Source organism: Epinephelus fuscoguttatus, linkage group LG10 (assembly GCF_011397635.1).
Source record: "Epinephelus fuscoguttatus linkage group LG10, E.fuscoguttatus.final_Chr_v1".
NCBI classification, from domain to species: domain Eukaryota; kingdom Metazoa; phylum Chordata; class Actinopteri; order Perciformes; family Serranidae; genus Epinephelus; species Epinephelus fuscoguttatus.
Genome location: NC_064761.1, coordinates 43325075 through 43351054, shown reverse-complemented (window position 1 = coordinate 43351054; position 25980 = coordinate 43325075). Strand labels below are relative to the sequence as shown.

General features: G+C 40.9%; 2 protein-coding genes across 5 annotated transcripts in view; both read right to left on the bottom strand.

Moving 5' to 3' along the window:
* il23r (interleukin 23 receptor) overlaps positions 1-8752 on the bottom strand; it is a 36909-nt gene extending 28157 nt beyond the window's left edge. For 2 of the 3 annotated variants that reach the window (XM_049588245.1, XM_049588247.1), the window contains exons 1-6: positions 7448-8752; positions 6868-7048; positions 6530-6681; positions 6332-6443; positions 2377-2515; positions 929-1104 (exon numbers count right to left, since the gene is read on the bottom strand). In XM_049588245.1, the coding sequence (XP_049444202.1) occupies positions 929-1104; positions 2377-2515; positions 6332-6392 (376 nt within the window). In that variant the 5' untranslated portion in view covers positions 6393-6443; positions 6530-6681; positions 6868-7048; positions 7448-8752. The remainder of the gene's footprint in view (positions 1-928; positions 1105-2376; positions 2516-6331; positions 6444-6529; positions 6682-6867; positions 7049-7447) is intronic. The other variant, XM_049588246.1, reaches the window with a different exon arrangement.
* Positions 8753-8778: 26 nt separating this feature from the next.
* Positions 8779-25884, bottom strand: LOC125895937 (cytochrome P450 2J4-like). Of its 2 annotated transcripts, none has more exons than XM_049588194.1 (9): positions 25443-25884; positions 23234-23396; positions 22950-23099; positions 22507-22667; positions 14541-14723; positions 13130-13262; positions 12747-12934; positions 11194-11335; positions 8779-11014 (listed from the first exon to the last, which is right to left on the bottom strand). In XM_049588194.1, the coding sequence occupies exons 1-9, from the start codon at positions 25641-25643 to the stop codon at positions 10839-10841; spliced, it is 1497 nt and encodes a 498-aa protein (XP_049444151.1). In that variant the 5' UTR covers positions 25644-25884; the 3' UTR covers positions 8779-10838. The 2 variants fall into 2 exon arrangements, with proteins under 2 accessions (XP_049444151.1, XP_049444152.1); XM_049588195.1 differs by having other exon boundaries at positions 25400-25706.
* Between the last annotated feature and the right edge of the window lie 96 nt (positions 25885-25980).

Sequence of the window (25980 nt, the reverse complement as noted above, 5' to 3'; positions counted from 1 at the left end):
GCGACCGGCTCTGGGTCAGCTGGGAAAGGCTTGAGGCGGAGCAGGCTCACAGCTTATGTGTTTGTCACTTTCTTTTTCATTTTAACCCACACCATGATCTTTTCCTGACCCTAACCAAGTGGTTTTTGTGCCTAAACCTAACCAGACCTTAACCACAGGGCATCATGATGATTTCGGAACGGACTTCGGAACAATGGGTTTAATATGGTCGGACCAATGGGCAGTTCTCTATTTATAAAGCTTTGAAATTAGCATCACCTGGCCTTTCCTAACGATGACTGTGAACAAGCCGGAACCCTAACAAGCTCATTAAGGTCCGAGACCCTGGGAAAAGCTGTCTGAGAGCTCAGATGTCTTTGGGTGCCCAAACTTACATGGTGCTCCTTTACTTTTTTCACACTTAAATTGTACAAGACAAAAATAATACTCTAATCTTGCTTCACGTGTTGAAAAGAATGTTCCATCTTTAACTTCATGTCTTTTGGAGATCAGTTCATCTTCTACTTTATTTAACTATTTACAGTGAAAGAAATTTTGACCATGGATGCCCAAACATGCCACTGTATGCGTCTCCAGTCCATAGATATTTATCTGTGTGTCTCTTCAGCTTTTGTAGATGATAATAGTTAATTATTCTAAAGCAATATGGTCACCAGGGAAATTTCAATATCGCCTAACCCTACCTAGCGCCACTGAGCTAGCTAATGTCACTGCTCAGCTGAGGAGGACGTCACTAATGTTCATCCAACAACATTTTTATAACCATGGTGACACACTTCAGCCACTACCCTACCACCTATAAACAATGAGGTAGTAACCTGTTAATCTGTGTCATTTAAGTTTGTGCCATATTTTATATTTGCACACTTTTTAATTCACACAATCCTAACTTTATGTGACCACAAACATCAGAGCCAACTGTACGTACGCCCGCCATGAAGGTCCTTTCCATCGACGATCTTAGGCAGCTGATCAGTCTTCAGCTTGCAGATCACTTTCGATCGCGGCTTCCAGACATTGAACAGATTGAATATCATCGAGGTGCAGCTGACTCTCTCCCAAGAATTCACAGTCTCATCGTTCAGCTCCAGGTATATTTTGAAACTGGAAGACAGGAACATTACTGCATCTGGACTTTCCTGATGACACATGTGAATGTATTTTATATATAAAGGGCGTAAGGTTTAGTTTCAACACTGGGGAGGGACACATGTAAAATGAGGAGTTAGGGGGTCCTCAGACAGAAAATTTGAGCATCAGACACTGAACTTCCTGCATTCTGGTGTATTTTTAGGCAACAATTTGTGTCTTCTCTGGATCAGTTTATGGTGTGGATGTCTTTAATTTCCTCTGACCCTGTGTCGATAACTGTTTTAGATTTAGTCTGAGTCTTGAGATGAAAATGCTCATTACTTTTAGTCAAATTTTAGACATTTTTATCCCGCAAAGTTTTAGTCTAGTTTCAGTAGTCGGCAAAAATACATGACATTTTAGTCATTACTTTTAGTCAATATGCTTCTGAATGTTAAACTGATCCAGTGAGGTTAACTCATGGATCATGAATCAGACTCAAGGTGACAGGTTGTATAAGATAATGTGTGTGTCATGTCTCCAGCAGTGTGTGACAGGTTTAAGAGCTGATTTACGAGCACACACTTACTGATCATCATCTGAAAAGCTCAACATCTCTCTATTTATGCTCTCAACAAATAACTAATGTGAGCCAACTAGGATTTGTCCCCAGGTTCATTGTAAACTCTGACTTATCCATGTGACTGTTAAGAAGCAGAAACATAACTTGTTTCTTCATGTGCAACATGTTAGTCTGGAGGTTTAAACTGGTGTCCTCTCACAGAGTTGGTGATTCAAACTAAACTTTCATCTCTGTCAGAGAAAACTGATCTGAGTTCAGACTGTTTACTTACAGCACAGCTACACTCACAGATAACTGAGCCTCCTACCTGCCTGTCAAACACCATCAACCCACAAACCTTCTCCAGTCCGGACTGAGTGGAGTCCTGCGGGGTGAAGCTGTGAAGGCTGCGAGCGGAGCTAGCTGCTAACAGCCACCGCTGCAACTAACAAACTCCACAAATCCATTCAGCAGCTCCACCATCCACAGTCAGACACACACGGCTGATTATTTACTGCTGAGTTACAGCTCACAACTCGCACCAACCCAAACATCCTGGTGCAGACTATTTACTGGAGCTTACCAGCCTGTCGCTCATCAGGCATCTGAAGATCATTACAAGCACGACTGTTCTCGACTGTCAATATGTCTTATAGTCGACCACGAACATTGTCACGTCTCGTCAACAAAAATTAAGCATAGATTTCGTCTCACAGGCATACTATATTTTATCATATCCCTACCTCCGGTGACATGATACGATGTCTGTGACGTGGCAGTACACGGTCAGGTTTGAGCCCAACAGGAAGGGCGGAGCTGGTTCGACTGTCACGTGGCCATGGACGTTTAAATGCTGGCAGCCAGCAGGGAGCAGAGGGAAACCTGTCCAACAAAAAAACATATGGAATCATATTTGGTTTGAAAGTAATTAATAGATGGTACATTTGTATACCTGCCGCACAGTGAGCATGTTTATACCCCAGGATGTGATTCTGTGAGTTCCCCCTCTCTTACGATTTTATTGTTAAGCCCCTTTTCTGGCAGTGACATATGCCAAGAAAGGTTTGGGACAACAAAAAGGTCTCTCTGTGTACCGCGCTCATGTGTGTGTGCTTGCGCGGGACCAGCTAAAAACAGAGTTCGAATGACATTCTTCCAAACAACTTTTTATGTCAGGGCTTCAGGACACTTGGATCACTACGGACGAGCAGTATGGAGATATTTTATGGTTTCAATTATGTGTTTTTGGACGTTTGAATCTGGGGCGCCGTCAGTCTCCATTAGGAGGACTCTAAAACTTCACCTGAGCCTCCCTCGGCATATGGGTGAGTAGATAATGGCTGAATTTTCATTTTTGGGTGCACTATCCCTTGAGGTGCATGTTTACATTTGGTAAAAAAGTCTGTCAGCACACCTGGGTCCCTGGCCCTGCCTGCCGCCTGGCACACGGTGCACACGGTCAGATAGATGTCTGGCAGGATACGACACAAAACTGGCTGTCATGACACCATTATGACATAATGAATACATTCTTTGACCTAAAGTAAAGTGGTACCATTTTGATTTGTCATTAAGATATCATGAGGATATCAGGATAAGACTGGCTATCATGACAGCCAGTTTTGTGTCGTATCCTGCCAGACATCTATCTGACAGAGAGTTAGAATCGGTCTGTAACCTTGGACATCTAATTATAATAATCATTATGTCAACTCGTCATAAACACAAAAAGAGGTGCATTTTAAATGTATTCCACAAGTCTGGGGTCAGTTTTCAGCACCTTGCTGAGACTGAGCCATGTGAATATGTAGTTGTCCTGCACTGGCTGAGATTAAAAGAGAAAATAATTTTGAGAAAATGGCCTTAAGAGATATTTACTGTAAAATTTCATACATTTTTTCATAATTTTTTGTAGACACTACAGGTGAATAGGGTAAACATTTTAACTACGAGATATCACCATGAAATGTCCCTGTTAGTTGCTCACATTGCTCACAAATTTTCTGAAAATTAAGTTTAAATATGCAAATGAGACATTATCATATTAGATATGTACTTATTTGCAAACGTTTCCTGAACATTTCCTGAACAGAAACATAGAACCAGGTTTTAAATTCTTGTTTCATCTCGTTGACACAAAAGAGATGATTTATTTCACAGACAGAATTTTGGATATGTCTTTTTATCACTAAATAAATCAGAGTATAATGTCAACAGCCATTAAAAGTCTTTTCTTTAGGAATAAAATGTGTTATATGAATCATGCTATGAATTATATATGAACAAACCCCTCTGTAAAAATCTTCCATTATCTAAAAATTTATATAAATCTCTATAAAAAGAAATCTCTTATATAGTCAGGAATAAAGCTGGAAAGTTTGATGTCTGTAAGTGCTGCTGAGCCATAATAATCATAAGATTTCTGCACACTTACATCTATGCAGTATTTCAATTTATTCTGAGACAAAGTGAAACACTTCATAGATCTAAGTGTGTGGAAATCTTGTCCTGCATTGGCTCAGATTATAAGAAACAAATAATTTTGAAAAAATGGCCTTTAACAATATTTACTAAGCATTTAAGCATTATCTAATTAAATTTGTGTTTTTTTGCATGCATTTCCACAAGAGAAATCTGAACTAGAATGAAAATCTGAATATGTATTTATGACATCTTATTTTATTTATTTATTTATTTATTTAGCACAATTGAATTAGACAACTGTGCAAGGGGGGAACGAAGCCCATGCAGGCTTGTACAGAGTTCCACCCCTAGCCATAATCACAAGCAAATGACATGCAGGCTAAATTCCTAGACTAAGTAAAGAGTCACAAAACAAAATAACAACAATAACAACAACAAGAAACATAAAAAACAACAAAAAAGGAGCAAAACTAGGGTAATTGAAGCAAATTAGGACAAAGAAGAAGAAACAAGAGATCAGACAGAGAGAAAAACTGATAAGGATGATTAAAGTAGATGCTTTAAGAGTTCATGTGGACACTAAAAGTGCCTTCAGATGCTTTTTGAAAAGAAAATGAGAAGACATGGACCTCAGTGATAAACTTAATTCATTCCATAGCTTGGGACCTCTAAAACAGATGTTGAACCGGTGACTTGATGTTCGGGAGAACGGTAAGAAGAGACTGCTATTACAAAGCCTTGTTTGGTATGTAGAAATAAAAAAAGTTATTAAAAGTGACTGGAAGATCTTGTTTCCTATAAATGAGCTTACGTAAGAATAGACATGTTTGAAAGACGTTCACTTTATCAATAGGTAACAGTTGGTATTTACTGAAGAGAGGTGCAGAGGGTGCATATCGACTCGAATGGGAGATCAATCTCAAAAACCTCTTCTGAAGTAAAATAGTATATATAGTATAATAGTAAATATTTTTTTAAGATAAGTGGGTTAAGTAGCTGCCCAAACAATATTACAATAATTTATATGGGGGAACAAAAAGCTATAGTATGGGGTTAATTGAGCTGAGGAGTGAATTACTGGACAAACCTTTCTCAATATACCTAGCATCTTCATAGATCTTTTGCATACAAGATCAATATGAGTAGACCAATTTAACCGTTCATCTAACATAACTCCTAAGAATTTGGTAGACTGAACTTGTAGGATTTCAACTCTGCTAATCACATTAAGAGTTAGCTTGTTAAGTTGAAACCAATGAGCAACAGAAGATAGATCCTCATGAACACATTCAATCAGGGTAGAAAAATCCTCATGAGTGGCTATGAGATTGGTGTCGTCCGCGAACAAAATAGGAAGAAAATTTTTGCATGACATAGCGATATCATTAATATAAATTAAAAATAATAAAGGACCCAAAATTGAACCCTGGGGAACACCAAGCAAAATTTTCAATTTCTTTGATGAATAACCATTTAAGTACACATATTGTTCTCTATTAGAGAGATCATTTCTAAACCATTTCAGGACAGTTCCTTCCACACTATATCTGTTAAGTTTGGAGATGAGGATGTCATAATTGACCGTATCAAAAGCTTTACTCAAATCTAAGAAAACCTGCGCAAATTTCCTCTCGTCAAGAGCAGTAGAAATATGATTAACAAGCTGTAGGAGTGCATATTCAGTAGAATATTTTTTTTTGAAAACCATATTGATGTTTGTATAATATGTTGAGTTCTAAGTGTTTAGATATCCTAGAATAGATCAGCTTTTCCAAGATCTTTGAGGCGCAAGGCAAGATAGATATTGGTCTATAATTTCCAAATTCGTTGGTGTCACCTGATTTGAATATTAGAACAACTTTAGCAATTTTTAAGTCCTGGGGGACAATTCCAGATTGAAGAGATAATGAAAAAATGTGAGTAAGGGGTTGAATTAAATAATCAATGGTCTCTTTAATAAGGATACTTTTGATACCATCTTCTTCTTCTTGCCACTAGTCTGAAAGACGACATGTTATAAAGGCAAAATAGCCCAAAATCTCAAAACTGACCAGTACATTACAAATATGTTTTCACCTGAGATGTCTCACCTTAAATGTTCGTTTGACTGTTGTACAAAAAACTTTTAACAACAGTGCTGTGGTCACAGCTGCAGAGGCATGGTTCAGAAATTGAAACCACAGATGCTACCAAATTGTGAGAGTTTTCAGGGACTGAACTGAGACAAACAGGCTGACAGTAATAATGCAGATTGATAGATACTGTAATACTCACACTCAATGGAAAAACAGAGGAGTATAATAACGAATCTCCAGGGGTGTGAGGGGAGATTCATCTCAGCTCATCTTTCTTAATGTCTTAGAACCCACTCAGGATGACTCAGCAGCTGTGAACAAAAATTATTCTAATCATTAATGACCAAATTTTCACGGGAATTTCCGCACAGTTAATGAGATGATCCTCAAAACATACCTCAGCCATCTGCCGACAGGAGCCGTTCTGTCTACCATGAGGAAGACGCACAGTGTTTAGTTGAACTTCTCATCTCTTTAAGTAGAAGTTTGTGTCTGATAAACATTTACAGAAGTACAGGCAGCTCCAGTCATGGCTCTGTGACACATGCACTGTGGCAGATAAGAGATATTTCTGTCACTGCGTTTTCTTGTTACTTCACAGAGATTAACTAACACGCACTGCGTCACAATCTGAACATTTGATTTTGTAAAACATCTTGAAAGTAGATTACATGTTTTCTAAACTGTAAACCACAAACCAAGTGACGTTAAAAGACATGCCAAAATAAAACTCACCAGAATTTCATGCCGTCTGCTTTTCTTCTTAATGGCTTTAAGGTTTTCTTATCAGGACACATTTCTCTTCATCGTAACATCTTCCTCAGGTGGCTTGCCTTGTGAGATGCATCTGATTAGAATAATCTCTGCTCTAAGAATGAAACATCTTAACGAGGCCAGTGACCTAGTTTGGTGGTATCTGGGTAAATGCAGAAACTTTGAATGTTAGAGTCAGTACTTCAGTGCCCTACATAAGTTGCCTGTTTTTCATCACCACAAAGTCTTTAAATGTCAGTGTGCTGAGAAGCTGCTCCCATTAAACGTGCTGCAGTTAGCAGATAATCAAGTGATCAACCTGACATGTAACATGCTCCGTGACATCAGTTTTTAACTTTGAAAAAGATGCTGACCGTAGCTTCACAGCAACCTCATTATTTTGTTTCCACAAGTCCGACACTTCAGAGAGTTTTTACAGTAACTTAAAATGTGCTGATGAACAACAAGGCAAACACAGTCGATCCATATTACATTCACTGCTGTCTCTAAACTGACAGTAAATGCACATGATCTGTCTTTAAAGTTTATAAAACAAACTTACACTGTCAGTGTGAAAGAGGTCTCTTCTTATTTGGCTGGTTGCTGATGTTCATAGTCCCTGTGTCGACTGTGTTTGAGGAATAATCAGCAGAGACGGAGGCTTTTTCAAGCTTTTTGTGATTTCCTTTTACTGGTTATTTTCCACTTCTAACTTCAAAAGCTTTACAGGGAAAACCCAGAAGTGAAACAAGGTGTGTGTTCATGTGAAGATAAAAGAGACCTCAAGCATGAAATTAGCTCATTTGAAGATTTGACATTCAAAAGATTAAAGGTTCAGTTCAAGAAAAACAGCTCAAAGTGCTGCTTTTCATTTGTGAAGTGCTTCATGCTGAAGACACCAAATACAGGTGAAACACAGTTTCACAGTCTACAGTTCACTGTAGACTTCATTTATAATAACAGCAGATATTACACATGCTCAGGTTGGTAAGCAGCACTGACACTGACTGTATGCTGTTGCCTCTACTTCGAGTGTTTTTCTCACCTGAAAACCTCAGACTGAAACCACAGTGTGAACATGAACATACAGCCGTCTGAACGAGAAACACAAACTAAATCTCTGGATGTTTTTATTTACTCACATGAAATTAAAGCAAATCAGACAAATCCAGCGTGCAGTGATTGAAGACAAAAACAACTGGAAAGGATGCTTTTGTATATTTCAGTTCAATATACTGGTAACATCTAGAGTTACGTGTGCAACAACAGTTATATATTTCTATATATTGACAGTGAGAAATACGACACAGCGTGTGTGTGATACAGTATATACCCTGTGCAACTATCAGTCATGGACATATAATATCTGTATGAGTGAAAGGTGAAGACAGATTTTATATTAATTTATCTTTATTTGATCTTATTTGTATTTTAGCATTTTTTTTTATCCTATTTAGCACTTTACTCATTTTTTTCCTTTCCTTTATTCTTTTCTTCTGATTTCCCCCAGTGTGGGATTAATAAAGTCTTATAAGCCTATTTTAATATTTGCTGCATCAGTCATATTTAAAGAGACAGTTCACTCCAACATTTTACCTGTAGTGCAGTCTTGTTAGTTGCTGAGTGCTAGAGATATTGGCTGTAGAGATGTCTGCCTTCTCTCCAATATATAGAACTAGATTGGCCTGCAGTGTTCAATCTGCCCCAGAAAAATGTATTTCCGAAACTCAACAGCAATGTCTCTGTCCAGAAATCATGACCCAAATATTCAAGATAATCCACAGACCTTGTTGTGAGCAGTTTCATACAGCACTACAGTTTGATAGATAGAAAACAGTTCCTGCATGAAACTGCTCACAACAAGGTCTGTGGATTATCTTGAATATTTGGGTCATGATTTCTGGACAGAGACATTGCTGTTGAGTTTCTCAAATGAAGCTCAGCCTTAGTTCAATCAGGAAGACGTTCTTTATGCCACACTTATTCACAGTTCTCTCTCTATCCCACTTCCACTCTGGGTGTTCCCTTTCCCAGTTAGCCAATCAAACTTTGCCATGATCTCCTTCAGCCATTCATGCTGCTGCTGCCAAACTTTAAATCCCTTCTCCTCTCAGCTGTCATTTTAGGGGAATCATCGCACCCCATTCACCTCCTGCCACCTCATCCAGAGCCCAGGACAAGCTCATTAAAAGCCCACTCCTCTTCACATCCATATCCTCAGCTCCGTCCTCACCTCACCTCACCTCAACTCATCACCACCAGCAACTAGACTTCCTGATCTACCATGTCTTTACCACCCTCCTGGAATAGATGACATCACGATGGGGTCAAATTGCTTTTCACATTACTCATACTTCTGTAAATGTAAATCATCTCTCAGAAAAAGTCTCTCCTGATTTAAATGTAGTTTTTTGGTGCTTTAAGCGCCACAATCCGAGTGTCATCTAGTGATATTATGTACAAGAGAAAGCAGACGTCTCTGATATCTCCAACACTCAGCAACTCACACCAAAACAATCTAGACTGATCAGTAACAGATAAGAGGGAAAATATGTTTTTTATTCTCGGGTGAACTGTCCCTGTAAATCCTGCTGCTCTAGTCAGAACCAGGCAGCGCTGCATGTGCAGTGGTGCATTAACTCATGCATACAGGCACCTGTTTAAGAGCCAATGGTGAAGCAAATTAAGTTGCATGAAAAGCTCGACTAACTTGTCAACATCCCAAACTAATGTGCAAATTGATACAACTGACAAATAAACAGATGAACCTGACTGAAAAACAGAAGGCAACTCTGTGAAAGTCTTGTGAGGGGACGTGTCCTGGCATCTTTACACTCGACGTAAAGTTATACTGCAAAGCATGTACAACTTACACCTCGATAAGTGACACGTTAAGTTCACTAGTTTAAGGTTGAACATCCTACAGAACCATGAAGCTAGACCAGTGGTTCCCAACTGGTGGGTCGCGGTCCTAAAGTGGGTTGTGGGTCCATTCTGAATGGACCGCAGGCGACTCGCAAATGTATCAGGTTTGTAAAGAATACACTTTATTTTGAAGTACAGTGAATTTCTGGGCCAGAGCTTTTATTTTGAAGTGCCATTTCCTGCTCTAGAGTGAGTGACTAACAGACAGCTACTTGACGCAGACAGCACACTAGCTTGAAAACATGGCCAAAGGCAAGTATGACGCTGAATATATTAAACTGTGTGGACCTTGAACTAATGACTGAGGACAAATCTGGACCCAGTGGCTGGACCGGCTGGGAACCACTGGGCTAGACAACCACTGGAGCTCGACGATATAGTGAGGGGGAGGATGCAAGAGCTGGCACTCCCACTGACGAGATGACACGTTAACTGATGAGATTCAAATTCTATAAAGTGTCAAAACACAAACTAAAAAGAATTTTGTTCAGTTCATGTGATAAAACATTAAACATTATTTTATGTCACATTTTCATTATTAAGCTGACGTACAGTATAACTGCATGATGGATAACTAAAGGGGAGTTAAAATGGCAACCACTTTCAAAAGTTAGTTAGTTTTAGTGTTGAGCCCTGTCACTGTAGTAAAATAACAATACAGCAGATATTTGATGCATCACAAGATACATGCAGTGGAACAAACACTGTGTTGGTGATGGTTCAGTTTGAAGCAGGCCGAGGGCTTCTGTAGGTGTGTCTTAGAGATGCAAGAAGGCTTGTTGGCCCAGACAAAGGGCATAATGATGGAGTCTAGAGTCTTAAGAAGTAGATAGGAATGTTCTAAAACAGGTAAAGTAATGTAGGAAGAACCACCATCCTAACAACAGTCACACAACCTATTAAAGAAAGAGGAAGAAGTTTCCATTTATCTTTCATTATAACCACTTTTTGATGCATCACAAGATAGCTGTAGTTAGACACATGGACTCTGTGTGTTGGTGATGGTTCAGTTTGAAGCAGGCGGTGGTTTATCGTGGTACGGCACAGAGGCGGTAAGGTTTGGGACACAGAGTGGCTCCTAACTTGTAATCCAGACTGGGCTGCTCTCCAGCAGGTGCTGAGAAAGAAAACCTCTGAAGGAGGGAGGTGAAGAAGAGGAATAACTCCATCCTGGCCAGCTGCTCCCCGAGACACACACGCTTACCTGACGATACACAACAGATGAGTTATATACACACTATTTCCACTTTGACCACATGATAATGCTGCAGCTCAGAGTCTGAAACAACCACAGAACACAGTAAGACTTGAAACCTGACTCCCTCTTATGTACAGGAAACTGTTAAATAACATATAACTCAGTTTTAGAGACTACTGACTGACCTGCTGAAAAGGGGAGGAAGGCCTCTCTCTTCCTAAATTTGCCGTCCTGGTCCAGAAAATGTTGAGGGTTGAAGGAGTGTGGCGTTTCCCACATCGTCTCATCACGTAGAACCGAGATCAGCGTGGGCAGGACAGGGGTGCCCTGAGAAGATACCAAGAATGAAAACAGTTAACGTCTTTCTTCTGGTGAGTTTGTTTTAATCAGTTTTGGAGTCATAAAACAAGAAACTTATTACTTTATTTATTTGATTCATTTGTGTGGAAAATAATTAGTTACTTTGGGTTATGTTGCATTACTCTGCTGTTGCATTTTCACACAAATGCCAGGGAGGGATGCACCAGTTTATCAACTGAACTTCGGGATCTGCCAATATTCATCTTGTTGACTGCCATCAGTCTATCAACAAATAAGATGATATTCACTGATGGCAGTGGCCAATGTTTTTCTACTGTGTCACATCAATGTGGCACAGGCTAAAAAGCAAGGCTCAAAACTAACGGCGTACTGGGGACAATAGAAAATGTGTCTTGGATGAACAGAAATCTCCTCTGGGATGCCTTTAAGATGAAAAGAAAAACTACCTATTGATGCATCAGAGGGTACACCTTGTTTCACTGATACTTCTACACTGTGAACAACAAATCTGTGTTGAAATCAGCAGGAGGAGAAAATTGTTGAAAATTGTTTTTCCCATTTTGCCGTTCCTTTGTGTCTCTTTGAGGTCTTTTTGTGTCTTTTCCTGATCAGCACCTGTTCGATTAGGGAACATTTTGCAGGTGAAGGCTGGAGGGGCTCCTCTGCTCAGTAATCCATCCATGGGTGCATCCCTAAATAAAACGCTAAACGTTATATGCTCACATACTGTAAACCACTAGTTCCCAATTGGTGGGTTGTGGGTCCATTTTGAATGGATCACAACTGACTCACAAATGTGTCAAGTTTGTAAAAAACTTTGAAGTATAGTGAATTTCCAGCAAGTGCTGCTTCCTTCTGTAGGGTGAGGGACAGCCTAGTCTCGCTCACCAGACCTTTCTCAGGAAAAGAAAGGTCTGGCTGGGCCGACTCTCACTTTAAGATTGGAGAAAAAAATACCCCGGCTTTTTTTTATTTCTTTCAACCAATCACAATCGTTCTGGGCGGTGCCACAGCAACGGTGTGCTTGCAAAAATATTGCCGGGGGGAAACAGGTTTTGGTGTAACATGCCCACAAAAATATCACCTACAGGACGCGAACCATGGCAGAAAAATGGCTACATCCCCGCAAGATCAAACACCGCAAAAGTTAGTAAAGGACGTGTTGAAAACGGTTGAAAACTGCTACACAACCGGAGGTGGTAGGGCGGGACTTCAGCGGGTGGCTCGTTCCGCCTAATGAGAGGCTGATCTATGCAGCAAACTTCTGCCCACTCAGACTAGCGACAACCAAACAGCTACTCAACGTAAATATGACGCTGAATATATTAAACTGTGCAAACCTTGAACTAGTGACTGAGGAGAAATCTGGACCCTGTGGAACCATATACTGTAAAGCAATCACATGTGCATCATGTACCTTTGGCAGTGTGTACTTGTCCAGTGTGGTGTCCTTGCTTGTCATGCGGATCACATTGAGGGGAAGAATGTTGGCCATCCTCTGGATCTCATGGATGACGGCATCAGTATAGGGCATGTTTTCTCGGTCAGTCATCGAGGGCTGTTTGGATGAACCAACGACAGTATCTATCTCAGCCTGGACTCTCTCTGCACACAGTGACAACAGGAAACAGAGTGAGGCTGTGTTCTACGTGGATGACTGAGGGGAAATTTATGCATAACACATCCCACACACTTACTCTTCTAATATAGGCCTGATCTGTGAGGGACCTCTGATACTTGTCATGTCAAGAAACCATACAGAAATGACATGGGACAGATATTACTCATACATACACACACCTTGTATGTGAGGGTAGTAGATCATGTACAGCAGTCCCCAGTGTAAAGTCGTGGTCGTGGTTTCAGTTCCAGCACCAAACAGGTCCAGAGCGCAAATACTCAAATTTTCTAAATCAAAACCAGAATCTTTGTCCTTCATGTGTCAATAACACAAAGGACAGTTTGCAGTGTCGGTTGACATATTTCATCAGCAGATGCAAAGAGAGCAAACACAACACAGAGACATGCCTCTGCGAACAAGTCAAGTTATGTCAATGCTTCAAATATGGACGTTGCTGCAAAAACGATACATAATTTAAAACTTGGATGCTTCCCAGACATCTTCGACCCTGCAGAACAGAGGTTTTATACAATCAACACAGTTTCAAGAAGGGCACCCAAGATAAGTGATACCAGTTCAATATCTGATCAAATATCTGTTCCTGTGCCATCTGTTCCTAAGATATGACGCTGAATACAGGCCAGAAAAGAGTTTTTGTGATTTTGTCACGTCATCATTTTATCCAATTAGACATTTATGTGACATTTTGTCATAATTAGCTAATTAATTCTTGAGTTATAGCAGATGACATGTTGTGTGAGGTCACAGCGACCGATGACTACCAAAATCGAATCTTTAAGTCCAAGTCGACATTTGTGTCAAATTTGAAGAAATCCGTCAAGGTGTTCTTGAGATATCATGTTCATGAGAATGAGACAGACGCAAGGTCATAGTGACCTTGTCTTTTGACCACCAAAATCTAGTTAGTTCATTGTTAAGTCCAAATGAACGTTTGTGTCAAAGTTGAAGAATATCCCCCAAGGCGTTCTTGAGATATCATGTTCCTGAGAATGCGATGGACAGGGTCATAGTGGCCTTGTCTTTTGACTACCAGTGGACGTTTGTGCCAAAGTTGAAGAAAAGCTCTCGAGGCATTTTTGAGATATCATGTTCATGAGAATGAGACAGGCGCAAGGTCACGGTACCCTTGACCTTTAACCACCAAAATCGAATCAGTTCATCGTTAAGTTCAAGTGGACATTTGTGCCAAAGTTGAAGAAAGCCCCTCAAGGTGTTCTTGAGATATCACTTCATGAGAATAAGATGGGCGCAAGGTCATAATGACCCTGACCTTTAACCACCAAAATCTAATCAATTCATTGTTAAGTCCAAGAGGATGTTTGTGGCAAATGTGAAGAAAATCCCTAAAGGTGTTCTTAAGATGTCATGTTCATGAGAATGAGACGGATGCAAGGACATAATGACCCTGACCTTTGACCACTATAATCTAATTAGTTCATTGTTGGGTCTGAGTGGATGTTTGTGCCAAATTTGAAGAGATTCCCTCAGGGTATTCACAAGACTGGGATGTATGGACGTACAGACAACCCAAAATCATAATTCCAGACATAAAAGCGGAGACATAAAAACACTCACCTCTTCCATCTCAGCGAGGAAGCAGTCGATGTAGTCTCTTGGTGAGGACGGGTCAAAGCTCCCTCTGTGTTCACTGACCTTGGCTTGTACATAGTCAATAATATATTGTGTCAGAGTGAATATCCTCTTGTGAGGTCCAGGCAGCCACTTCATCAGCCAGGGAAATACATTATAAATCTACAGAGCATGAAGACCAGATCATCAGCAAACAGGCAACAGACACAAGTGGAGGCTAAACTAATTTGTCAATATCAAATTTGTCAATAAACACTACCCATAAATCACAATGAATCAATACTGCAATATAAAATTACGCACACTGTGATAGAGGATTTTATTTACCACTTATGTCACTATGTACACCTGCACTTTTACAGCAATAGGACGTTTTTCACCGGAAATATTTTGACATGTCACAGTCAGAAAAGCACAGGTGTGAATAGTAAAATCAATGATGTCTCGAAGGGCAGCTAGGAGGAGGAAGGTGTTTGGTTTGGGAACCTCAGAACTGTGTCTCTGCTTTTTGCAGATGATATGGTTCTGTTGGCTTTATCACACCGTGACCTCCAGCAGGCTCTGCCGAGTGGGAAGCAGTCTGGATGAGGAATTCAGCCCCTCCAAGTCTGAGGAAAGGTTCTTTGCCAGAAACCAGTGGATTGCCTCCTCTGGGTTGGGAGAGAGTTACTGCATCAAGCAAGGGAGTTCAAGTATGTCAGGGTCTCGTTCACGAGTCAGGGTAGAGTGGAGCATGTGATTGGTGGTCTGGTGCAGCTTCTGCAGTGATGTGGGCGCTGCGCAGGACCATCATCGTAAAGAAGGAGCTGAGCCAGAATTTAAAGCTTTCGCTTTACTGGTCCATCTACGTCCCAATCCTCACCTATGGTCATGAGCTCTGGGTAGTGACCGAAAGAATAAGGTCACAGGTACAAGCAGCTGAAATGAGTTTCCTCTGTAGGGTGTCTGGGCTCAGCCTTAGAGATAGGGGGAGGAGTCAGACATCCGGAGGGAGCTTGGAGTAGAGCCGCTGCTCCTTCGCATCGAATGGGGTCAGTTGAAGTGGTTCAGCATCTGATCAGGATCCTCCTGGGCGCCTCCTGTTAGAGGTGTTCCGGGCACGTCCCACTGGTAGGAGGCCCCGGGGCAGACCCAGAACACACTGGAGGGATTACATATCTCATCTGGCCTGGGAACACCCCGGGGTCCTCCAGGAGGAGCTGGAAATTGTTGCTGGGGAGAGGGACGTCGGGGGTGCTTTGCTCAGCCTGCTGCCCCTGAGACCCGGCCCCTGATAAGCAGATGAAAATGGATGGATGGATGGATGGAGGGATGGATGGAGGGATGGATGGCTGAATGATGTCCGAATTCCATTTAGCTGCTTCAGTTTCAGGGTCCTGGTATTTTGCATGGTGGCTCACTGTCACACTGTCATGGGACACTTAAGTTCAACACAGTCAGTGTTAATGTTGTTAGTGACAGCTTTGCTTTTCCTAATGTGACAAGTCAAAATGTCTGCAGTGAAAAAGCCCTATGATAAGTCAACATATACATCTCATTTACTATCTATGACCTGCTGAGTTTGGATGTCTACAGTCCCTGACAAAAGTCTTGTTGCTTATCCTAGTTGTAGGAACAACAAATAATAACCTGACTTGTAGTTGATCAATTGGAATCAGAAATAGCTTATATGAAAGGCAAAGGCCTCTAGATTATGCTTATTATACCAAAATAAAGTTGTGCGTCATTCATTGAGTTTTATCATTTAATTGGGACAGAAAGGTCAGATTTTGCTTGGACAAAAGTCTTGTCGTGTCTTTAAACAATTCAACCAATCACAGATTAGAGCTCCACCTGTGACAAATACTGTAATTAACACATTCCCAGGTGTGTAAAAAAAGAACCCCAGCACACCAGACCTTCATGTGAAGTGCAACCTGACCGCTGACAACATGCCAAAGATTCAACCACAGACCAAAGTGCTGATCATCAAGAGCCTGAAGACCAAGTCTGCTGCTGAGGTGGCAGACATCTTCAGTGTATCCAAACATCAAGTGGAGAGGATAAAAAAAGATTTGTAGAAACTGGTGACGTTCATGACAAGCCCAGGTCAGGCAGACCCCGTAACACAACTGTTAGAGAGGACCGTTTCACCCAGAAAACAGTCAAGTTTGGTGGAGGAAAAATCATGGTTTGGGGTTACATCCAGTATGGGGGTGAGCAAGAGATCTGCAGAGTGGATGGCAACATCAATAGCCTGAGGTATCAAGAGGTTCTCGCTGCCCATTACATTCCAAACCACAAGAGAGGGCAAATTCTTCAGCAGGATGGTGCTCCTTCTCATACTTCAGCCTCCACATCAAAGTTCCTGAAAGTGAAGAAGGTCAAGGTGCTCCAGGATTGGCCAGCCCAATCACCAGACATGAACATTATTGAGCATGTCTGGGGTAAGATGAAGGAGGAGGCTGGGAAGATGAAACCAAAGAATCTTGATGAACTCTGGGAGTCCTGCAAGACTGCTTTCTCTGCCATTCCAGATGACTTCATCAATAAGTTATTTGAGTCATTGCCGAGACGTATGGATGCAGTCCTCCAAGCTCGTGGGAGTCATCCACGATATTAATTCTTTTTCCCAAGGCACTATGACTTTATGTTCTGATGTTATTGGAGCATGTTTGTGTCTTCAAAATAAAGTATCATTTCTACAGTACATTATTTTTGTATGCGACAAGACTTTTGTCCAAGCAAGATCTGACCTTTCTGTCCTAATTAAATGATAAAACTCAGTGAATGATGCAAAACTTTATTTTGGTATAATAAGCATAATCTAGAGGCCTTTGCCTTTCATATAAGCCATTTCTGATTCCAACTGATCAACTACAAGTCAAGTTATTATTTGTTGTTCCTACAACTTGGATAAGCGACAAGACGTTTGTCAGGGACTGTACATCACAATATCACCACCTGCTGTCAGTCAACAAAATTGCCAGTTGCTGCATATTCTGCAGATCGTACTGTTCTTAAGTATGCTTTGTTTGCTACACACAGTGGTGGAGAGTAACTGAGTACATTCACTAATGTAGTGTACTTTTTGGGGTACTTGCACTTTACTTGAATATTTAAAATCTGTTCTACTTTATCCTTCTATTACATTTCAGAGTGAAATACTGTAGTCCACTGTATTCATATGACAGCTGTCTAGCTGGAGCCCAACGTCACTTTTTGGTGTCTTTGAGTTGTTAGCAGTTATAAATGTCTTAGTGTTCACACAGAAAGCATTTTACCAGCTGGAGGTGGCTTTTTGTAATCTTTACTCTATAATGACAAAAACTCTGTGTGTGTGTGTGTGTGTGTGTGTGTGTGTGTGTGTGTGTGTGTGTGTTCCAGGTTTTTCTCCTCACTGACTTGGTCAATCCATGTGAAATTTGGCACAGTGGTAGAGGGTCATGGGAGGATGCCAATGAAGCAATATTACATCAATTGGCCAAAGGGGGGCGCTATAGCAACCCATTGAAATGTCAAACTTTGAATGGGCATATCTCATGCCCCGTATGTCGTAGAGACATGAAACTTTGCACAGAGATGCCTCTCCTCATGAGGAACACATTTGCCTCAAGATCTCAACATCTGATCAGGATCCTCCTGTTAGAGGTGTTCCGGGCACGTCCCACTGGTAGGAGGCCCCGGGGCAGACCCAGAACACACTGGAGGGATTACATATCTCATCTGGCCTGGGAACACCTCGGGGTCCTCCAGGAGGAGCTGGAAATTGTTGCTGGGGAGAGGGACGTCTGGGGTGCTTTGCTCAGCCTGCTGCCCCTGAGACCCGGCCCCGGATAAGCAGATGAAAATGGATGGATGGACGGATGGATGGATGGAGGGATGGATGGCTGAATGATGTCCGAATTCCATTTAGCTGCTTCAGTTTCAGGGTCCTGGTATTGTGCATGGTGGCTCACTGTCACACTGTCATGGGACACTTAAGTTCAACACAGTCAGTGTTAATGTTGTTAGTGACAGCTTTGCTTTTCCTAATGTGACAAGTCAAAATGTCTGCAGTGAAAAAGCCCTATGATAAGTCAACATATACATCTCATTTACTATCTATGACCTGCTGAGTTTGGATGTCTACAGTCCCTGACAAAAGTCTTGTTGCTTATCCTAGTTGTAGGAACAACAAATAATAACCTGACTTGTAGTTGATCAATTGGAATCAGAAATAGCTTATATGAAAGGCAAAGGCCTCTAGATTATGCTTATTATACCAAAATAAAGTTGTGTGTCATTCATTGAGTTTTATCATTTAATTGGGACAGAAAGGTCAGATTTTGCTTGGACAAAAGTCTTGTCGTGTCTTTAAACGATTCAACCAATCACAGATTAGAGCTCCACCTGTGACAAATACTGTAATTAACACATTCCCAGGTGTGTAAAAAAAGAACCCCAGCACACCAGACCTTCATGTGAAGTGCAACCTGACCGCTGACAACATGCCAAAGATTCAACCACAGACCAAAGTGCTGATCATCAAGAGCCTGAAGACCAAGTCTGCTGCTGAGGTGGCAGACATCTTCAGTGTATCCAAACATCAAGTGGAGAGGATAAAAAAAGATTTGTAGAAACTGGTGACGTTCATGACAAGCCCAGGTCAGGCAGACCCCGTAACACAACTGTTAGAGAGGACCCAAGATTCACCCAGAAAACAGTCAAGTTTGGTGGAGGAAAAATCATGGTTTGGGGTTACATCCAGTATGGGGGTGAGCAAGAGATCTGCAGAGTGGATGGCAACATCAACAGCCTGAAGTATCAAGAGGTTCTCGTTGCCCATTACATTCCAAACAACAAGAGAGGGCAAATTCTTCAGCAGGATGGTGCTCCTTCTCATACTTCAGCCTCCACATCAAAGTTCCTGAAAGTGAAGAAGGTCAAGGTGCTCCAGGATTGGCCAGCCCAATCACCAGACATGAACATTATTGAGCATGTCTGGGGTAAGATGAAGGAGGAGGCTGGGAAGATGAAACCAAAGAATCTTGATGAACTCTGGGAGTCCTGCAAGACTGCTTTCTCTGCCATTCCAGATGACTTCATCAATAAGTTATTTGAGTCATTGCCGAGACGTATGGATGCAGTCCTCCAAGCTCGTGGGAGTCATACACGATATTAATTCTTTTTCCCAAGGCACTATGACTTTATGTTCTGATGTTATTGGAGCATGTTTGTGTCTTCAAAATAAAGTATCATTTCTACAGTACATTATTTTTGTATGCGACAAGACTTTTGTCCAAGCAAGATCTGACCTTTCTGTCCTAATTAAATGATAAAACTCAGTGAATGATGCAAAACTTTATTTTGGTATAATAAGCATAATCTAGAGGCCTTTGCCTTTCATATAAGCCATTTCTGATTCCAACTGATCAACTACAAGTCAAGTTATTATTTGTTGTTCCTACAACTTGGATAAGCGACAAGATGTTTGTCAGGGACTGTACATCACAATATCACCACCTGCTGTCAGTCAACAAAATTGCCAGTTGCTGCATATTCTGCAGATCATACTGTTCTTAAGTATGCTTTGTTTGCTACACACAGTGGTGGAGAGTAACTGAGTACATTCCCTAATGTAGTGTACTTTTTGGGGTACTTGCACTTTACTTGAATATTTAAAATCTGTTCTACTTTATCCTTCTATTACATTTCAGAGTGAAATACTGTAGTCCAATGTATTCATATGACAGCTGTCTAGCTGGAGCCCAACGTCACTTTTTGGTGTCTTTGAGTTGTTAGCAGTTATAAATGTCTTAGTGTTCACACAGAAAGCATGTTACCAGCTGGAGGTGGCTTTTTGTAATCTTTACTATATAATGACAAAAACTCTGTGTGTGTGTGTGTGTGTGTGTGTGTGTGTGTGTGTGTGTGTGTGTGTTCCACGTTTCTCTCCTCACTGACTTGGTCAATCCATGTGAAATTTGGCACAGTGGTAGAGGGTCATGGGAGGATGCCAATGAAGCAATATTACATCAATTGGCCAAAGGGGGGCGCTATAGCAACCCATTGAGATGTCAAACTTTGAATGGGCATAGCTCATGCCCCGTATGTGGTAGAGACATGAAACTTTGCACAGAGATGCCTCTCCTCATGAGGAACACATTTGCCTCAAGAACCCATAACTTCCACTTATATAGATTTTCCACCATGTTGAATTTTTTGAAAAACACTTCAAATGGATCTCTTCCTAGGAATGAAACTGGGTGAACATAATCTAGGGAGCAATATCTAAAGTTCCCTCTTGGCAAAAGTTGGAAAACTTCCTAAAACTGAGCTTCTATAAGGCAATGAATATTGCGGAGGGCGTGGCTCATCACATAAAGGTGTAGAACATCTCAAGGGTTTCACCCATCACCACGCAACTTTGTAGGCATATGACCACACATAATCTGAGGGGACCCCTCCATTATTGAGCCCATCAAACAAAATGGGGGCGCTAGAGAGCTCATTTCTTATCTAGGCCTAACCGCCATATGGATTTTTACTAAACTTGGTAGATATGTAGAACAGGACGCCTCAAGGTGACTGGAGAAATTTAACTCTAATTGGCAACTGGGTGGCGCTATAACAACAGAAAAATGCTTCAAAATGGCTAAAATGCGACCGATCGCTGTGGCTCCCCCTGTGGACCAATGTTGGTGTTGTTTTTCTAATTTCTGGTATGACTAAGTCATGGTATGGTATGCTGTACATAATAGGTATGGACTAGTTGTTTTTACTGAGATTTAAGTTTTGTGCTTGTTGTTTTTGTCAAAATGCTCTGAACTCCTTGAGTTGGAAAACTTCAACTCAGAGCAGAAAAGTGCTTTCATTGCTTTCATAAATGGACTGCACTTACAGCGCTTTCCTAGTCTTCCGACCACTCGAAACGTTTTTTACCCTACATGTCACATTCACCCATTCACACACACTGGTGGCTGACGCTACCATACACAGTGCCACCTGCTACTCAGTCACCATTCACATGCTCTCACACACTGATCAAATGGCCATCAGGAGCAATTTGGGGTTCAGTGTCTTGCTCAAGGTTACGTCGACATGTGGGCGGGAGTAGCCGTGGATCAAGCCGCCAATCTTCCGATCTTAGTGCACTGTTTAGCTGTAAAATGAGAAAGTTTGCGCCCTGACCACGACGTTGAAAAACAGTCAACCCAAAGACTAAGTACCACCCATCAGACGAAACAAACATTTGAGACAACAATAGGCAACGCAGCAACAGAATCTTGGTTCGTATTTGATCAGCACCGCCTGGTTTGACAGTTTGACTGCAGCTCAGGAGCAGTGACTGACATGACTGACAGCTGTGTTTGAGACTCCTCGGCTTTGATTTGAGTGTTTTCCATGAGCTACGGTAGATTCTAGCAAATGCCATTAGAAGCACTATAAGGAGGAGAAACATGATGATTATCTGTGTGATGTGCTTCTGTGTGGATGCAGTGACAGTTTCAGCAAATAAGACAAAAAATCATAAAAAACTAGCTCCAGCTACAGCAGTAAATGCTTCTTACACATTAATGCAGTCACAATCTAATAATGATATAAAAGGATATATCTATTACAGGGACATTTTATTGAATTATTTTAGATACGTTTAGTAAATTTTGCTGATAATACTTTTCTACTTTACTTCAGCTTCAATTCAAGACTTTAACTTGTAATGGAGTATTTTAAGTATTGCAGTAGTAATACATTATCGTATTGATACTTGTAGAGTATCTGACTACACAAACTGACTACACAAATTTTTATCACAGCTTCTCAGTTAATTCCTTTTTGTGTTTGTCTAATTAAGTTCATATCAATGGTATTTATGTCTTTCTGGAACATTTTTACAAAATAGTTATTAAAGTACACTAATGACTTACAGGATCAGACCTGATTTTACAAAGATCACAGCATCTTGTTTGCAAAGGAGGCTCACCTGTGCCCACACACCTCCCTGTAAGTACAATAGCTCGTTGAAGATCTGAAGAATATTCTGGTGCTGCTTGTCAGTGTACTCAAAGCGTTCTCCAAACACCAGGCAGCAGATGATGTTGGACACAGCGTTGTTTATCAGTGTCTGGGTGTTAAACGGCTTCCCTGTAAAATAAAGACAAAATGTAGACAAGACACGCACGAAAGTCAAAACATAAAATGTGCAATGAGCCACAGGCAGAAGAAAAGTACTGTGATGTAATGACTACGGATGATCAATGAAGCAGGGAAACAGAGAGTCACATGGTCTAAGGTGCACGGTCCAGTGCTCCACAGTGTTTGTTCTGTTTCAAAAGTGGGGCAAAATTGACGAGAGATCACATGCACTATAAGACACATTATTACTAATTAGCTGTTGCTTGTTGAAAAGTGAAATGTGTTCAGTGCCTTGCTCAAGGGCAAAAGCCTCAATGAGATAATGGCACTCCTGCTGGATGGATGTCTCCAGCGTCTTCTTGCCCAAACCGAAGTTTCTGAGTGTACGAAGAGCAAATCTCCTCTGCTCCTTCCATGGAGGGCCGTTCGATATCACCAGACCTTTGGAAACAGAAACCAGCATTAGACCAGAAGAACTAACAGCTAGCTGAATGCTAATATGCCCATAATGGTTTGATGCTACCACTCTAACTAAATACTAACTTGTGACTTTTTAAACACAACACAACACACACCTTTTCTCCCAACTAATGCTTCAAACAGTGGCACAGAGGGGCGATCTGTGTAGTCCTCTCCTCTTTGGACCAGGGCCTCTCTCACGAGCTTGTAGCCATACAGGACTACAACTCTTCCACCAAAGATCTGGAGGCTGAAAATGTTTCCGTATTTCTCTGCAAACTGAGCACACAGAGCAGACTGGTGTTTTGGTTCACGGAGGATGACACCCAAAAAAAAAAAGAGTCTGGCTTCAGAGGGCTGCAGCACAGACATGCACCTGGGTCACAGGTTAATGTTTAACCTCTGGATTCGACTACTGTAGCCTCTTTAAAAGTTAGCATTGTTGATAGCAGCGTAAATGTTCCCTCTTCTATGCTAAACCCCTTATAGTTATTTTGAGGTACAGTGACCTGAATCCTGAAACAAGCGACTGCAGCTACATGAACATTGCAGCAACACTGCCTCATAGCGAGGCTATTAAATGTCTGACAACAACAACCCCTCCAATACCTCTGACCAGGTGCAAAGTGGACCCAACACAACCCGGCTGGCCAGTGTCTTTAGAGTTCATATTTGGTTGAATTTAGTTTGTGACGTCAGGTGACCAAAATTCAATGTCAGGACAACATCTAATGCAAACTTCATTGACGTAGAATACTGACGACAGATGATGCTGATATTTGTTTTAATTTGTTTTATTAACCAACATCTTCCAAACGTCTCATGCCAACATTATCTTGAAGTAGAATAATGACGTTCAGTCATAAAATATATATAAAACAAAACCCAACGTCATCATGTTAACGTCTACTTATTTGACATTTAAATATCGTCAACCCCATTTTCTTTCCAAACAAAATTTAACATCTGTCTGACATAAGAGCTCAACATCTTTCTGACATCATATTGATGTCTGGTGCCAGCTGGGAGTATTATTCCTGCAAACACATCAGTGACTCAATGTGCAGTTGCTATCAAAGGGATACTCTGCTGATTCTCAACCAGCTTTGTATCATCACAGTGTGGAGAGTATGACCTGTGATCAGTATCCCTCCATCAGACCAGCAGATTTCAGCTTCCTCTGATGGCAGATTGCACCCCTGCATGTTTGTACGCTCGCCATAACGGACACAAAGAGTGCAGAAGCACACTGAGAGACTCTCTCTTTCAATCTCAGGTCAAACTGTAGAGCTAGGCGGAGCTGATGAGATATAAACTAAGGTTCTGTTTTAGTGTGACTTTTTTTTTTTTTTTACCAAAAATATTCAGAAACATTTTTTAATTAGTCGCTTGTGAATCTCTTTTTAAAAGAACTTTAAAGATCTTTGATAAAAAACCCTTCTCTTATCATCACCGCAACCTCCTGAGCTTCGACAATTTTCCTACCTTTAATCTTGCGTGTTCTGTATATAAGATCTTGAATGGACTTGCACCTCCACCTCTGAGTCAGTTTTTTAAACGTAAATCAATCAGTAACACTTCCACTAGAGCAAGCTCACTGTCTTACCTGTCAGAGGTAGTAAAATCTGGAATAGCCTGCCAATCTCCATAAGAGATTGCTCCAGCTTTTCCATCTTTAAAAAGCATTTACAAGGCTGGCTCAAGCTTTTTATATCAATAACTGAGCACTGCAGCACTTTACAACGTCACTCATACCCACACTCCCATAAATTATGACTATAATCATGAACAGGTTTTGCATTGCTTTGGCTCACTTTTTACCACACATCAAAATCATGTTGCACTGTATTAGACTGCACTAAATGTATTTGTCACACTTGTATTTTCTGTTTTGCACTAGATGTGTTGCCCTTGTTTTGTATTACTCTGTTTTGATGTCGTTCTGTAGTGTTACATGGTTGTCCTTGATTACCTGTTTTTGTTTAATGGATTTGAATGACTTTTAGGTGTTTTTAACAAGATTCAGATTAATGACACAAACACCAGTTAAGATAACTGACACTTCCTTGTTGATCCTGAGGGAATTCATAGCTCTGTGTTTACCAGCTGCAACACTGAAGTGATGGACACACTAATGCATCAATAATTATAATGCAATAATATCACATTGTGAAATGAGCCATTCTGCAAAATGAAAACTTTGATTTTGGTACTTTTAATAAATGTTGATGCCCACATTTTTGCACATGTACTTAAGTAAACTTTGAATGCAACACTTTTACCTCTTCAGTTAAAGTATTTGAGTACTTCTTCCAGCTGACATACCTCTCCCATCTGCAGGTGGATCCTGCTGGGATCCATGCGAAAAAGGTCGCCAATGAAAGGAAGAGCCCACGGTCCTGGAGGAAAGTTTGGCGGCGCTCTGTTCTGCAAAACATGAGCCAACAACAGAAAGACACACAGAAATATCAAAACACTCCTGCTGTCCATCCACTCAAAGCCCAGGACACTGTGTAATGTCTCCATCTCTTAGTGTATTTACTTTACAGAGTTAACTCTGCTGCTGTGACTGAACAGCGCTCAGTCAAGTCTGTTATGTGGGCGGAATGTTTTTGTATTCTAATCAGCGTCATCTCAGGATAAGACTTCCGGTTTGCATGCCTGACCTTCAAAATAAGAGCAAAAAACATATGTGACTATTTTGCGACACAGTTTTTAAATAAAAAAAAAAAAAAAAAAAAAAACCTTTATTGAGCAATACAATGCCCAAAACACAACAATGCATGAGAGCTGAAAACATGAATTACAATGAAAGATGAGTGACATTCTACAGAAGCTGAGAGTTAAATAATTAAAATATCAA